Below are 17,264 nucleotides of genomic sequence, written 5' to 3' on the forward strand. Positions count from 1 at the left end.
TGTTCTCCTTTTTTAGCCTCAAGGATTTCAAGAAATACTGACTATAAGAAATACTTAACTTAAATAATCAATTATTGGCCATAATTGTGGTGCATATCATAATTGTCATTTAGATTGGAAATTGGAAAATTGGAAAATTGGAAGATTTGCTTGATGGAAGGAATGTTTCATTTTTGTTATTTTATATCCAGCAGTGTTTGACATGTTACATGAACTTAACTTTTTTTGAAAAATACATGTAAAATATTGGGGTTATTTGGGGAAAAGATTAAAAATAAAATTATGGTACATTTGATGATTATTCTAATAGGAAAGAGGATTTAACTTAGGTTGGGGGAACTTAAAAATTATCTTTTGATAATTGGATTATGATACAATTGGTTTCCCTTCTAACTTCTATTTATTTCATTTCATTCACTAAAAGCCTTATTCTGAGAAGGGAATTATATTTCACGAGGCTGCCAAAGAGATCCATAACATAAAAAAATACAAAGAGAAAGATGAAAACATATGCATGAATAAATAAAATAGCAACCATGGTAAAAGTAAAGAAGAATTTGGATTCAATCAAAATGTCTAACTTTGATTCTTAGTTGTGACCTCTCTCAATTTTCTCATTAGAAAAATAAGGATCATAATGCCTGTCCTATCTTTCTCTCATCATTTTTGTTAGCTTCATGTAATAATGCATGCTCTAAGTTTTGAAAAATGTATTATTGCAATAGACACTTTCAGATTCCTCTTGTTTCTTGAAATTTAAGTAAAACAATTAAAATGTATTATTCAATGTCTTCCATGTGAAAGTGTATGCAACATTTCACATCTCATAGCACAAACACAAATCTAAAAGGAAATTAACAAAAATCTCTTTTCTCTTCCTCTTATCATGAATATCATAGGACAAAAAAAAAAAAGAAAAAAACTAACAAATAAGTATTGTTAAGCAAAACAATCTAAACCATTCCACATCCCAAATCCATCACCTTTCCATAATAGATAACACATTACAAATGTTTCCTCATAGATCCCCTAGAATCTTGAATGGTGATTATGTTGAAATTCTTACAAATTTCAAATTTGATCTCAAGGGGGAAAATGCAAGTTACTTATAGCTATGTTTTTAAATGCTCCAAACTCTTGCTAATTTAAAAAGTGCAAATTAAGGTATTTTTATCTTATATACATCACAGTGGCAAAAATGTCAAAAAGGAGAAATTATAGGTGAATTGAAAACATAGAAATGGGCACACTGATACACCGTTGGTAGACCCTTGAATAAATTCAACCATTGTTGACAACAATTTGAAATGACACACAAAGTTAATAACAAGTAAAATTTTTTACTCAATTATATCACTCTTAAGCCTATACCCAAAGAAGATCAAAGAAGAAAAGGGCTTGTATTTGCCAAAATATTCATAGAAATCCCTTTTGTAATATCAAGAATTAAAAACCATGAAGGGGATGATCATGAATAGTGAAATGTCTGAAAAACATCTAGATCTATTAATGTGATAGAAACTGAGAAATAGAGGATTTCAGAAAGACATGGAATAACTTGCATGAACTGCTAAAGAGGGAAAATAACATAATTGCTATAAATTTATACAATTTACAGTATGACATTAATGTTTTAGGAATTATTTATTTGTAATAATTAATGAATAATAAATTGAGCAGAAAAAGGCAAACAATTTATAAAGTGACTACAACAAGTGTCTTAAGAACTTGGCAAAATACAATGATAAGTCATTTATTAATTATAAAAGATGGTAACTCAGAATCCAGAAGGAGACAAATTTCCAGTCAATGTGGGGATTTTTTTAAATTGTGCATATTCCTTACAGGAGTTTTGTATTTCTTTTGTTAATGGGGAAAGGTGTTTGGAAAATGTATTTTTGTTCATTGAAAAAATCAAATCATCATTTTTTAATAGATTATCATATGAGCAATAAGCCCAACAGCAAGAGATAGAAAAAAATTCTTTTTAAAATAACTATAAGTGATATAAAATACTTGGGAGTCTACCTCCTAAAACAACCCAGGAACTATCTGAATACAATTATAAAATATTTTTCATACTAATAATGTCAGGTCTAAACAATCAGAACAATATTAATGGCCAATGAATAGACTGATCTAATATGAAAAATGACAATCGTATCTAAACTAATTTATTGATTCAGAGCCATAGTAACAAAACCACCAAAATTTATTTAAGAGAGCTAGAAAAACTAAAAAATGTCATCTGGAAAACAAAAGTCAAGACTATCAGAGGCATTAATGGAAAAAATTACATAGAAGATGGCCTAGTAATACAAGATCTCAAACTATATTATAAAGCAGAAATCATCAAAACTATCTGCTAGTAGCTAAGAAATAAAGTAGTGGATCAGTGAGATAAATTAGATACCCAAGACATATTAATAGATGACCACAATAACCTAGTGTTAGATAAACCCAAAGACTACAGCATATGAAATAAGAACACATTATTTGACAAAAACTGGTGAGAAAGCTGGAAAACAATAGGGCACAAACTAGTTGAAGACCAGCTTCTCACACCATATACCAAGATAAGGTCAAAATGGTATGTGATTATCACATTATCAAATTAGAAGAGCAAGGAATTGTCTGTCTTTCAGATTTATGAAGAAGGGAAGGATTTATGACCAAACAACACATAGAGAGCACTACAAAATGTAAAAGGTTATTATGCTGAAATAAAAGGCTTTTACACAAACAAAATCAATGTGACCAAGATGAAAAGTAAAATGGGAAACAATCTTTACTGCAAGTATCTTTAATAAAGACCTTATTTCTCAGATATATAGAGAACTGAGTCAAGTTTAGAAGAATACAAGCCATTCCCCATTTGGCAAATGGTCAAAGGATTTGACTAGTTTAAGTTTTCAGATGAATACATCTAACCTATCTATAGGCATGTGAATAAATGCTTCAAATCACTTTATTTATACAAACTTGCCTACACGTGTACCAGATAGCTCTTTCCCCCTGCTACAAGTAGAATATAAGATGTTTTATGTTAGGTATTTTTTTCTCTTAGTTGTAATCACAGGGTCTTGGCACATTTCTATGTATATAATAGGAGCTTAATAAATGCTTTTTTGATTGCAAGGGGAATAAGGAAAAACATATAGATTGAGGTTGCTTGATATAAATATATTAAAATTGTATCTTGTGACTCATATCCCTCCCCATACTACCAGCAACCATTTTTGATTAATATAGGAAGAAAGATTATAAGTAGACAGTGTAAAATTGCAAAGGCAATAATAATATAATAAAATTTAAAAGGAAGGAAGGTTGCAAAGGGAACCAATTGCTGTTCAGTCATTTTTCGATGCTGTCCAACTCCTGGTGACCCCATTTGGGGTTTTCTTGGCAGAGACAGTGGAGTGGCTTACCATTTCCTTCTTTGATTTATATCACAGATGAGAAAACTGAGGCAAACAGAGTTAAGTAACTTGCCCATGAACATACAGCTATTAACTATCTAAAGAGAGACAAACTCAAGAAGATAAATCTATATGACTCCAGTTCTGGCATGCTATCACCTAGCTATTACTATAACCTGCTAGTGGTTGCTGGGGATCCAATTCTAACCAGCAGAATAGATTGTGTCATATGAAAAAATAATAATATACAGGGAGACAGAGAGGCAGTTGTATTCTCTGACTTTTTCCTGTTCTCTATGATTTATCTCATTCCCAATTAACAAGCAACAACTGTGGGGGCTTCGGAGAACCGACCCATTCCTTACAGTCCCCTTTAACCCTTTACTGGCTTTCTAGGTTCCACACTTAGGCATAGTCCTCAACAATTCCCTATTTTTGTTTTAGAGAACTTCACCAGAGTGAAGTCTGGCATTTATTTGGCTAACAGACCAAAGGAACACTCTCAATAACCCAGGCAAGGAGAGAATTAGTTTTGCCTGTGAAGTTAAAAGCTGTCAGGTCTAAGGTTCCTATAAGTTTATAAACTATTGAGTCATTTCATCTCTGTTCATCTCTTCATGACCCCATATGAGATTTCCTGGCAAAGATACCATTAATGGTTCTCCCTTCTTAAATGGAGAAATAGGATTGTAGTCAGATCAGACATTTTTCATAAGTCTCTTGGTCAGCCCTTTGATATGTGTCCAGTGTTCAGTGTCCAGTATGATCAGCTCCACTATCTTTAGATAATTGCCAGGTGATATGGAGAGACCCAGAAAGTGGTGAATGGAAGGGACCACATAGGCTAACTGCTTGGGGAAGAGGGTTTGCTTGTATCTCTCAGGTGGAGAAGGAATCAGATGGGGGCCAAAGAGCTATATTCGCCTTGTCCATCAGAAAGAGATGGAGCAGACCCTTGAAATAAAGGAGAAGACCCAAGAAACATCAGGTGGTTCCGTTGCTGACTGTACCCACCACTGAAAGAGCCTGGCAATTATGGCGATTGACTCATGGACATTAAAAATTGTTGGACTTCAAAACCCTCAGGGATCATTGGATTCTCTGAGACATGATAAGACTGTTGTAGGACTTGAAAACCCTCAGGAATTCTTCAGGAATTCCTCAGGAATGGATTCTCTGAGAAATGATAAGACTCCTTCAAGACTTAAAAATCTGCTGGAATCATTGGATTCCCTAACACATAAAAAGACTATTGCAGAACTTCAAAAACTTGCAGGGATCATTGGATTCCCTGACAATTGATTGGTTTTGGACTATCTCTTGGCTGCTGAAGTATGTGTGATTGTTATTTACATACCATTTTTCTAGGACTTCTGGAAATCTGGAGATCTTTTACAACACCATGTTGATTCATAGTGTTTGTTATATCATGACTTGCATGTACAATTCATGTTTGTTACACCACATCGAGCCTGCACTGACTGTGGGGAGAGTCATCACTAATAGCCTATGTGTTATTACTATGTGCTTGTATAATACCTCCCATGCTGATGGGTTTGTACATACCTGTTTCTAGTAAGACCCTTCAGCCCAGAAACCCACTAACAATATCTGGCTTGACTCCCTACTTCCCTTTGGTGTTTTTTACCTCCCTTCCTGAGAAGTCGGGGAAGGCATGATCACTTCCTTTTGGGGGTTTTCATCTCCCTGAGAAGTCAGGGATGGTGTAAGCACCTTTGTTCTAAAACAAAAGAAAGCAAGGGGGAGAAGTAAAGGGCTTAAATGCTTACAAGGTGTGCTTGAATCAGACAACAGAGCACTTAAGACTAATTACCTATTGGACAATAACTCTATTTAGCATACGTTTGGAAAAATGGCCTATCTCATTATTTGGTGCTGGCTCAATCTTTTGGTGTATACAGATAATCATAGGAGGGATTAGCGGGTGGAGTGAGAAAATCGAGAGAACGGAAAGGAAAAAAGTGTGGAGATTCTGGACTCTAGATCCTTGGCAAAACTCCTGGCAGTTTTGTCCATCTCCTTCACTCCTCCCCCTAAAGACCAAGAACTTTTGCTTATCCTGACTCTGGCTGACCCTGAGCCTCCAGGGAGCTAGCCCAGACTTCACAGAGAAGGATGTCAAACTTGGGAGACTATATGAAGTAACATGACAAAGATATCCATTCGGGACTTCCATGGAGGGGGACCCAGGGACATTCACAATAGAACAACCCATAAGGAACCTCAGAAAATAATCATAGGGAACATCACCAACAAACTCTTAGGGATCTCAGATTCCCTCTCCCCAGTGCCTTTGTCTGACCTTTACTTCCCCCTTCCTCTGTCAAGCACAAAAACGTTTCTCTCCCAGATACTTAATTTGGAAATGTCAATTAATCAATTGCATTGATGATGAGGTTTTACTCCTGGGACAAGGCTTTGCTTCTTCATCAGCATATTCCCAATTCTCTCTAGAGATAGTTTCACCATTCCCATAGAAGACAGGCTAATTACAGTTCTAGTGAGAGATGAGGTCAGTTATGTGCCTTTAATATCAGCTCTTGTCATATCCAGAATAGATATATACATAGACATGTGCACATATATACACCATGTACATACACACACACACACACACACACACACACACACACAAAACCACTGATTCTTAGAGCTCTACTTAATGCCCTAGTAACAGAAAACAGCCTGGTGAGTGATTCTATGTCTTGGACTCAGACCTGACTCAGAAGCAGAAGGTAAAGCGTTTTTGTTTTGTTTTGTTTTCAGAAGGAAAATAGCCTCAGAATCTTGGATTGTTTCAGATGAACTAGGGATTTTTTGGAAGATATTTAACTATAATATTCTTACTCATAACATCAAGAGGTAAACATTGTGCCTATTTGGGGGGCTTGGATTTTGCTTCTCTTTCCTTGCTGTTACTATTTATGTCAGGTGTATTTGGAAAAGGAATAGTAATCTCTAAAGGAACTTGCTCCATTAAAAACCCACCATCATACTGGGCAAGAATCTATGCTGTCCAGATGAAATTATGGAAGGGGAAATATATTGATCCAAAGCCAGCCAGGGGAGCAAAAGCTCCTGAGCTCTCATGTACTTCTCTTAAAGAGGGATAGAAGATCTTTCTCTTGCAATGAGAATGATGAACAATCTCAGATTCATTACTTTCTGGATGATTTTGGAGGTAAACAGGAGAGTTGAGACAAAGATCCTGACCACTTCTCTTTTATGCCCTCTCTCTGCATGCCCAATATCACCCTAGAACTGGTCTTTGTATAGGTATTAAACTGATAGATATTGCCTGTGTGGACAGCAAAGCTGTCTGAATAATCATTACATGGGAGACTTTGCTCCTCTTCTGTCCCTGAATGCATCCCCTTCTCTACATCAATGAAGCTCTGATGTACTAACTGCCAGGTTTCTATGACTGCCCATCTCTGAGCCCTTAGTCATTCCTACACCTCCTCAATCTTTCCTTTTCCATTTTTCTCTGTCTGAGCCTAGAAGGCTCCTTTCCCCAGCTTTAATGACTGTCATACAAAAAAAATTGATGGCTTCCTATATTTCAAAAACGTATCTTTTAAAAACAGTAAAGCATTCTATTTTCCAACATTTCAAGATTAAACTCCTTTTTCAGAAGGCTTTTCCTGGTTCCCTTTGCTGCTTAGATTTTTCTATCTAAAGTCATCTTGTCTCTATTTGTATATATTGCTCTCGAGGGGAAAATGTATACATAACAAATTTTAGGTTTACTATAAACGATTAAAATTGCTTTTCATCATTTTCTTAAATCTAGATAAACAATAAAACAATAAATCAAACCCTTATTTGTAATGTGTGACCATTTCCTTATGAGATCTATACATGTACATGTCTCCTCTGTTGAATGCAAGTTATGTGAGGGAAAAGCTCCTATCACAGTACCCGTCACATAATAAGCACTTAGGTAACACTTGTTGATGGACCACCTATAATCTACTTTGTCTCATGCTTCTTCTTTCCTCCCCCTACAGTGCCTTGAACAGTACTGTTCCATAAAGTGTGGCAGGAAGTGTTCTGAGAAAAAAAGATTCTAAACTCTAAAACTCTTTGCTTAATGTTATGTAGTTAGTGCTCAATAATTATTTTTGATTAATAGTAACTTATTAATCATTACGTGGCTATATTTCTCATGGAGCATGGATGCTGAGTCTGTATTAGGTAAGTTCCCTGTACAGTAGGGAAGAAAGTTGTAGAATTACATTGGGAAACCTGTTTGCTTAGAACAAATGGAAACCCTTGTGTTTTTTGCCGGGTCACCTTGAATCTGATAGCAGTTCTTCTGCCTAATACAGCAACGATTTAAGCAACGATGTTTTATGATGAAGTCCTGGGGATTGCCTACCTGAATATGATTGTATTTGGAATCCTTGGAAACTCTTTCCTGCTTTATCAATTCAGCGTTAAGTTCATTACTAATCACAGAACAAGATCTATAAACCTCATTATCATTCATTTGGCTTTTGCCAATGTCACAATGATTCTCTTCCGGAGCATCCCCACAATAATGTCGGTCTGGGGACCGACATCTTCCCTAGATGGCACTGGGAAGAAAATCATAATGTACCTGTTGGGAGTGGTCCGGAGTCTTTTCTTTTGTAGCACTTGCCTCCTATGTGTTTTCCAGGCCATCACCATCAATTCCAATATCCCTATGTGGATGAAACTCAAGACCAGAGACCCAAAGTATATCATTACCTGCTGTTTCCTTTTATGGATCTACAATCTGCTGATAGATGTCATTGTGCCTGTATATGTGGTAGGTTTAATGAATAGCACAGACACTGAAAAAAGATGGAGCACTGGCTATATACATATAGACTTTTATAATGCAAATACTGTAAAAATTATAATCTGGAAATCTGTTTGTTATATTGCATTTCTATGTCTCATGGTCTTTTCAAGTGGCTACATGGTATTTATCCTCTACAGTCACAACCAACAAATCCAGTACATTCACAGCACAAAGATTTCCCCAAGAGCATCTCCTGAGATAAGAGCTACTAAAGCCATTCTATTGCTGGTGATTACCTTTGTCTGCTTCAACTCAGTCAGTTCCCCTTTAATTGTCTTTATGGCTTCTTCTAAAGTAATTAGGGTTCAAGTGGTACATATTACAGTCCTTCTTTCCCTATGTTATCCAGTTGTTAGTCCTTTTATGCTAATCAGTATTGACCATCAGATCTCCTAGTCCTGTTTTATTTCTACGTGGATAAAGGGCTCCTGACAGTGACAATTTCCTATTTAACAGAAACTTCTCAGAACACTGGAAAGCAATTTATCAGAAATTAGACCCCATATCTCACAATAAGCTCTAAACAGATATTTATTCTGAATTAAAATCTGAATTAAAAAAAGAAAAGGTCATAGAGAAACAGATAGAGGGAAAAGATATTTTTCATAATCATGGATAGACATGAGGTATTGATGGAGCTCTTTAAGAAATAGAATGACATTCCAATTATATGAAATAAAACCACTTTTCTACAAGCAACATTTTTTAAAAGAGAAAGTAATATGCAGGCAAAAAACATATACATCAAATACCAATGATAAAAGTTTGATATTCAAGATATATAGGTAAGTCACACACACACACACACACACACACACACACAGTGTACACACAATCAAGAAACCAAAAATTCTATACTAATAAAAAAAAATTTGACAAGTTTTCAGGAGAACTGCAAATGAAGAAGAATCATAAAAAGTATGCTCCAAATCTCTAATGTAAAAGAAATATGAATAGTTCTGAGACTTCATCAGTGTAGAAAAATTGCTAAAGTTTATTAAAAATAGCAACTATTCATGTTGTATATGCTTCAGGATCATGTGAAAGAAACTATTCCTGGAATGGCATATTAGGCCAACAATTCTACATATCAATTTAGAATTAGCCTGGAGAAGTAATTCAAGTGACTTTCAGTAAAGTCATTGCTTGAGTATAATTAACTGCACTTTCAATAGCCAGAATAAGATGTTGGTTACTCACTTTTTTTTCTGAAAGAAATGGTACCAGACTATAAAGTTCAGTTTATCCTTCTTCCCCATTCTCTCTGCAGAAAATAAGTACAGCTTACCGTAATACATAAAGCTATTTTTTTCATTAAAGTAATATAATTTTTTTGCATCTTAGATTCTATTTCTTTAGCTGCTATTGATTAAGTATTTTCCTATTTGTGAACAGGTTATTGGAAAAGAGATAAATAATGTTTGCATATTGGTATAAAAAAGATATAGAAAGCATTCAAGTTTGAGATCTAGTTTGGGGCCAGAACCAAAGTAAGAAACTTCTGGATTTTATATTATGAATGATCCTTATAAGTCCCTAAGTAACAAAGATAGACTGAAACCTGTAGGCATGGTAGATATTGAAATCTGATGAGGAAGTCAATTTCAGGGTACCTCTTAAAATTTTAACTTACCATATATCACCATCTCGTGGTAGGACTCTTGTCTTAGGATAATTGTTTTGGAGATTTTCATTTTTCTTCCTTGAGAGAGTAGATATTATTTTAATTCATTTTGCTTCCTTTAAAATCAGCTGTATTGTTTTAATTACTATACCTAGAATAAAAATTATTTTTTAAAATTTTCATTGTTTACTATTATATGATGATTCATGTTCTCCATTAAATATTAAATTTAAACTTTGATCTAATCCAGTTATGACTTTTTTTTTCTTGCTGAGGCAATTGAGGTTAAGTGACTTGCCCAGGATCACACAGCTAGGAAGTATTAAGTGTCTGAGACCAGATTTGAACTCAGATCCTCCTGACTTCAGTTATTACTTTTCATAAACATTATTGAATATTGAATTTTTATATTAATTTGTAGCATCTTGCTTAATTTTTCCTGTCTTGAGTCATTCAATATTTGTTGTTGCTATTCTTGTTAATAATATGCCTATTTTTGCTGTTACTGAATAGCTGTTGTTGAAATTTGATTTAGTCTTAGATCAATTATTAAATAACATTTTGATGATTAGTTAGAAATTGGAATTACAGATCAATATTATGAAAATATGAGATGTACTTCTTCATGTGAAGAATATTCAGAATAACAAAAAAAATACCTGTATTAGAGACAGAAGAATAAGATCAGTTCACTCCAAATAAGAGATTAGGAGAACTGACAACATACCCTTTCACCCCCCCTTTTAGAGATGGGAATAGATGGCAGAGAGTAAGATCATAGATAACAGTTTAAAATCATATCTGTGAATTTATGGCATAAACTATAAAACTGAGAAAAGTTGGAGTATTAAATAAAAAGCAGATTGCCAAATTCAATTGTTACAAGAAGCAAATATATGACTAGATATATATATATATATATATATATATATATATATATAAACATTATACATTTACCTATTATTTACATATGAGTAAAATGAAGAACTAAAGAAAAATTTTAACTTTGGGAATACAAAGCAAGGAAGACAATCATGAGTTTAAATCATGCAACAGTAAAAATCAATATGGGTAATAAAGATGAAAATGTAAACAGCATTATATTTAAAGACATTATGGGGGAAAGATGTGAACAATGAAATAATGAAAATATTTATTATGCATGCTACAAATGAAACAACTTTTGAGTACATGGGGTGGGGGGAGATTGTTAAGCTGCCTCTGTCCTTTGAACCAAAGATCCCAACATAAACACAAAAAAAGAAAAAGAAAAAGAAAGAAAAGAAAACATTCTTATTATCATTATTTGTAGTAATAAAGTACCTAAAACAAAGGAATGGATATGAACGTATGTGAAGAGAATGGAATGAATATAAAATGGCAAAATCATAGCATAAAAAATCTACAGTGTTATATATTAAGAAGTTTTCTTATGACTAAGTTAACTAATAGGGTTCAATGTTAGAAAACAATTGACACAGTCATATTAAAAAACACATATGATTATATTAATAGGCACAGAAAAAAAATCTTTGATAAATTACAAGACTGACAAACCACTAACAGAGAAGGAGCATTTTAATGTTATAAAATATATAATTAAAACAAAATGCTAGTATTGTATACAATAAGTGCAAAAATAAAGCAGGAATATCCCTTTTAAACACTAACACTTGTTATAGTTCCAAAAATGGAAAAAGAAGCCAAAGGTAATTTTCTCTGCAATCAAATGATGGTTTATTTAAGATACACCAGATAAACTGAAAAGCAGTTTCAAAAACACTAATATTAAATTAACATCTTGCACTATTACAATATCAAAACAGCTATTAAACTTTAACATAAAGGGTAATACTAGAAAAACTAGAAGTTAATAACTCCAGGTGCTTTTCATGTTATTTGTAGAATTTCTAACTGCAGTGTCAGATCATGAATGAGAAAAGGAACAGTTTTTAGTGCATAAAATTGAAAAGAAAGTCAATGAATTTAAAAGGAAGAAAACCTTCCACTGATGAAAAATTTTAACATCAAATGATTTTGATAAGTATTGGATGTCTAGGGCAAATTGAAAATTTACTCAAATATTTACTACTAGGAGTAACTCTTCAATAGGACAGTGATCAAAAACATAAATAAATAGTTCTCAAAAGAAGAGCATCAAGACTAACAACCTATTCTCCCACCCTATATATGCACTGTGAATATGGCTACATTTTCTCATCATGCTAAGGACGAGTTCTTCAAGTAGTCACTATGTCAATATGATTTTTCCAGTATCAATTAGTGGTGAATATGGCCCCTTTTAATCTTCAATATCAACAACAAGCAATTAACATATATTAGCTTTTACAAAGGGATACATGGAGGGAAACTGTAATATAAGCAATACAAACATATCTACCTCAAACTCTCCTCTCTCCACTAGAATCCCAGAGGACAGTGGAATCAAACTAAGCTATTACTACTTGCCCCACCAAGTTCATTTATAGGTTGGGCAGATCTGCTGAATAAATTGATTCTTTTCTTGTTTGATCACAGCCTTTCTACTGCTGTATAGATTGGTCTAAGGTGCAAGTTGTTGTTCATGGATATTCTTTCTCATCACTTCACTTAATTACAGTAACCACAATGGTTTCTGACATCAACTCGCATTATCAGAGCTCTGATAGTTACTCCATACTTTTGAGGTTCAAAGCCTATTCTGGTCCATTGATAATCATTCACTTAAAGGAAAGAAAGAAAAATGCAATGAGGCAAAGAAACAGGTGTCATATGTTCCAGCCATACATTGGCCAGGATGGAGAGATAAGGGACATATGCTATTTTTCCCACCTGAAACTTGGAGCTTTTATTCCTTAGATTACCAGTGAAATAAGAAAGAGTTCTGATATTTGCAAATACATGCTTTTTTATGCTAATTCCACCAATTTTGTTCGATTGGTTCAATAGATAATTAAAAAGATTGCCTTCATCATACAGTAAACTGTTAAGCAATGAAGACTGGATATCTGTATGTTCTCTGGTTCAGGGCCAGGGTCCCTCCACTACACTTAAGTATATCTTTCTGGAAGCAAACACACAAACCCATCATATGGTTAAGGATATGATAATAATAATAAGTAGAATTTTAAGGTTTTCAAATTATATTCATGATCTTATTTTAACCTCACAACTCCCCTGATCACCACCGAAATAGAAGCACAATTCCAATAAAAGAAACAAAAAGGGGAATACATGATCCTTTATGTATGAAGGTCCTTTACATTTGACCTCCGATGTAACAATGCCAGTAGTCTCACTATCTTCCCAGGGTTGTTATGTATATCAATTAAGAAAATTGGATGTCTAGAGCAAATAGAGAATTAACTCAAATACTTAATACTTGAGAGTAACTTTTCAATAGGACAGTGATCAAAAACATAAACAAACAGTTATCAAAAGAGAAATTTTTTGTAAATCTCAATCTAAATATAGTAATTATTTCTCCCCATCTCTATCACTGAATTCTACAACATTTCAACATCCTGAATGCAAATGAGGGGAAAATTTTACATTTAAAAAATAAACTTAAAAGGATATAAATAACCACTTTATAAAGGCAAAGTGCTTTAAGTCACTAACAATTATGCTAAAATTTCTAGCTTCAATCACTAACAATTATAGAACTGAAATTCTAGCTTCAATCTTTTCCTTCATAAAATAGTTGTTTATATCCTTTTAAGTTTACCTTACAAATTTAAACAGATCCTTAAAATTATATAGTATTACTGAAGAAATTGACTATAAAGATTTATTTCCCCCTAAGTTTAAATTTTCTTTCTAATTTTGGCTGCATTTGTTTTATTCTTGAAAATGCTAATTTTCTGCATTCAGAATTGTGCATTTTATCTTCTGTGATCTTCTCTATCTCTATCCCAAGTTGTGCTTCAATAACTATGTGAAAAAAATGCTTTAAATCACTAATAAAAATAAAACATTGTGGGACTTCCGGCCAAGATGGCGGAGAGGAGGCACACAGCTGTGTAAGCTCAGCATTTTATACATCACCAACAAAATCCAATAGCAAGAGATACAAAGAGAAATTCCATTCAAAATAACTGTCAACAGCATAAAATATTTGGGAATCTATCTACCAAAGGAAAGTCAGGAATTATATGAGCAAAATTACAAAAAACTTTCCACACAAATAAAATCAGACTTAAATAATTGGAAAAATATTAAGTGCTCTTGGATAGGCCGAGTGAATATAATAAAGATGACAATACTCCCTAAACTAATCTATTTATTTAATGCTATACCAATCAGACTTCCAAGAAAATATTTTAATGATCTAGAAAAAATAATAACAAAATTCATATGGAAGACAAAAAAGATCAAAAAAAAAATAAAAGATCGAGAATCTCAAGGGAATTAATGAAAAAAAAAATCAAATGAAGGTAGTCTAGCTGTACCTGATTTAAAACTATATTATAAAACAGGGTCACCAAAACCATTTGGTATTGGCTAAGAAAGAGATTAGTTGATCAGTGAAATAGGTTTAAGTTCACAAGACAAAATAGTCAACTACAGCAATCTACTGTTTGAGAAACCCAAAGATCCTAACTTTTGGGATAAGAATTCATTATTTGACAAAAACTGCTGGGATAACTGGAAATTAGTATGGCAGAAATTAGGCATGGACCCACACTTAACACCATATACTAAGATAAGATCAAAATGGGTCCATGATTTAGGCATAAAGAACGAGATTATAAATAAATTAGAGGAACATAGGATAGTTTATCTCTCAGACTTGTGGAGGAGGAAGAAATTTGTGACCAGAGATGAACTAGAGACCATTACTAATCACAAAATAGAAAATTTTGATTACATCAAATTAAAAAGCCTTTGTGCAAACAAAACTAATGCAAACAAGATTAGAAGGGAAGCAACAAACTGGGAAAACATCTTCACAGTTAAAGGTTCTGATAAAGGCCTCATTTCCAAAATATATAGAGAATTAACTCTAATTTATAAAAAATCAAGCCATTCTCCAATTGAAAAATGGTCAAAGGATATGGACAGACACTTTTCAGATGATGAAATTAAAACTATTTCCACTCATATGAAAGAGTGTTCCAAATCACTATTGATCAGAGAAATGCAAATTAAGACAACTCTAAGATACCACTACACACCTGTCAGATTGGCTAAGATGACAGGAAAAAATAATGATGAATGTTGGAGGGGATGCGGGAAAACTGGGACACTGATGCATTGTTGGTGGAGTTGTGAATGAATCCAACCATTCTGGAGAGCAGTCTGGAATTATGCCCCAAAAGTTATCAAACTGTGCATACCCTTTGATCCAGCAGTGCTTCTACTGGGCTTATAACCCAAAGAGATACCAAAGAAGGAAAAAGGACCTGTATGTGCCAAAATGTTTGTGGAGGCCCTGTTTGTAGTGACTAGAAACTGAAAAATGAATGGATGCACATCAATTGGAGAATGGTTGGGTAAACTGTGGCATATGTATGTTATGGAATATTATTGTTTGTTAAGAAATGACCAAATGACGAGCAGGACAAATACAGAGAGTCTTGGAGAGACTTACATGAACTGATGCTGAGTGAAATGAGCAGGACCAGGAGATCATTATATACCTCAACAACTGTATAAGGATGTATTCTGATGGAAGCAGATTTCTTTGACAAAGAGACCTAACTTAGTTCCAACTGATCAATGATGGACAGAAGCAAGTACACCCAAAGAAAGAACACTGGGAAATGAATGTAAACCATTTGCATTTTTGTTTTTCTTCCCGGGTTATTTCTACCTTCTGAATCCAATTCTCCCTGTGCAACAAGAGAACTGTTTGGTTCTGCACATATACGTTGTATCTAGGATATACTGAGACATATTTAACATATATAGGACTGCTTGCCATCTGGGGGAGGGGGTGGAAGGAGGGAGGGAGGGGAAAAGTCAGAACAGAAGTGAGTGCAAGGTATAATGTTGTAAAAAATTACCCTGGCATGGGTTCTGTCAATAAAAAGTTATTAAAATAAAATAAAAATAAAATATTGTGGCTCCACTTCACATATATCAGAATGAAAAATATGACAAAATAAAAAAATATAAATTGTTAGAGGCACTTGAAGGAAGAGGACACATTAATGCTAGATCTATGTTGGATTATAAATTGGTGCTGCCATCCTATTGATTAAAAAAATAAAAAATCTCTACATAGCCATTGAACCAGTAATACCATAGTAGGTCTATGACCCAAAGGGATAAAAGGAAGAAAAAAGAATATTTATAACAGTATTATCTAATGACCAAAAATTTAGAAAATAAGGAGAGTGCCAACTAATTGAGAAATTCCTGAACAAATTAGCATTAATAGAGTGGAATAGTATTTTGCCTTGAGAAATGAAAACATAAACAGTTTCAGAGAAATCTGAGTAGACTTGAATAAAGGATATGGAATCAAGAGGATATATCCAGAACAATTTATACATTAACAAAAAGCATTGTAAAGATAAACAGCTTTGAAAGCCTTGATATTTCTGATCAATGTAATGACCATAATTCCAGAAAAGTAATGAAGAGTGCTACCCCTCCAGACAAAGAAATGCTGAATTCAAGAGAAGAGGGGAGATATTTTTGGACATAGTCAAGGAAGGAATTTGTTTTACTTGACTATCTACTTTTTTATATAAGGGTGTTTTCTTTTTGTCAATATGTGGAATTTGGGGAAATAGAAAAATAATTACTTGCTAACCAAATTAAAATAAAATGCTGGTTTTGTTATTATTTTTTTTAAAGTGACCAACGAAGTCAAAATAGAATAATTGATTTTTCAGTAGCCCACCAGCAACTGGTTGGAGTTCCTGGCCAGGCAAGATAGTTATATCTTAGAGAAAAGAAAAAAAAGATTCCATACCCTTTGACCCAGCAGTACCATTACTGGGTCTGTATCCCAAGGAAATCATAAAGAAGGGGAAAAGGGCCCAGATGGGAAAAAATATTTGTAGCAGCTCCTTTTGTGGTAGCAAAGAATTGGAAAAGGAGTAAATGTCCAAAATTTGGGGAATGACTGAACGAGGTGTGGTATATGAAAGTAATGGAATACATCTATAGATTTAGCCCTGATGTTTCAAGAGGACCATAAAATTTGAGGTTCCCTTAAAACATAAAGGTCAAATCTATAGATATATGAAAAAATGCTCTAAATTGTTACTGAGTAAAGAAATGCAAGTTAAAACAACTCTGAGGTACCAGTTCACACCTTTCAGATTGGTTAAGTTGTCAGGAAAAATAATGATGAATTTTTGAGGGGTTGTGGGAAAATGGGAACAATAATGCATTGTTGTGAAGTGATCCAGCC

The 17,264-nt window shown here is 33.7% G+C and overlaps 1 protein-coding gene across 1 annotated transcript; it reads left to right on the forward strand.

Moving 5' to 3' along the window:
* The first annotated feature begins 7,788 nt into the window (after positions 1-7,788).
* On the forward strand, positions 7,789-8,667 carry LOC116420127 (vomeronasal type-1 receptor 1-like). Its single transcript, XM_031943716.1, has one exon. It carries the CDS (start codon positions 7,789-7,791, stop codon positions 8,665-8,667), a length of 879 nt encoding a protein of 292 aa, XP_031799576.1.
* The last annotated feature ends 8,597 nt before the right edge of the window (positions 8,668-17,264 follow it).

The sequence above is a fragment of the Sarcophilus harrisii genome, chromosome 6, assembly GCF_902635505.1.
Source record: "Sarcophilus harrisii chromosome 6, mSarHar1.11, whole genome shotgun sequence".
Taxonomy (NCBI): domain Eukaryota; kingdom Metazoa; phylum Chordata; class Mammalia; order Dasyuromorphia; family Dasyuridae; genus Sarcophilus; species Sarcophilus harrisii.

Bases quoted from the DNA above. Each gene is read 5' to 3' on its own strand.
- LOC116420127 (XM_031943716.1), top strand. From the start codon at position 7,789: ATGTTTTATGATGAAGTCCTGGGGATTGCCTACCTGAATATGATTGTA.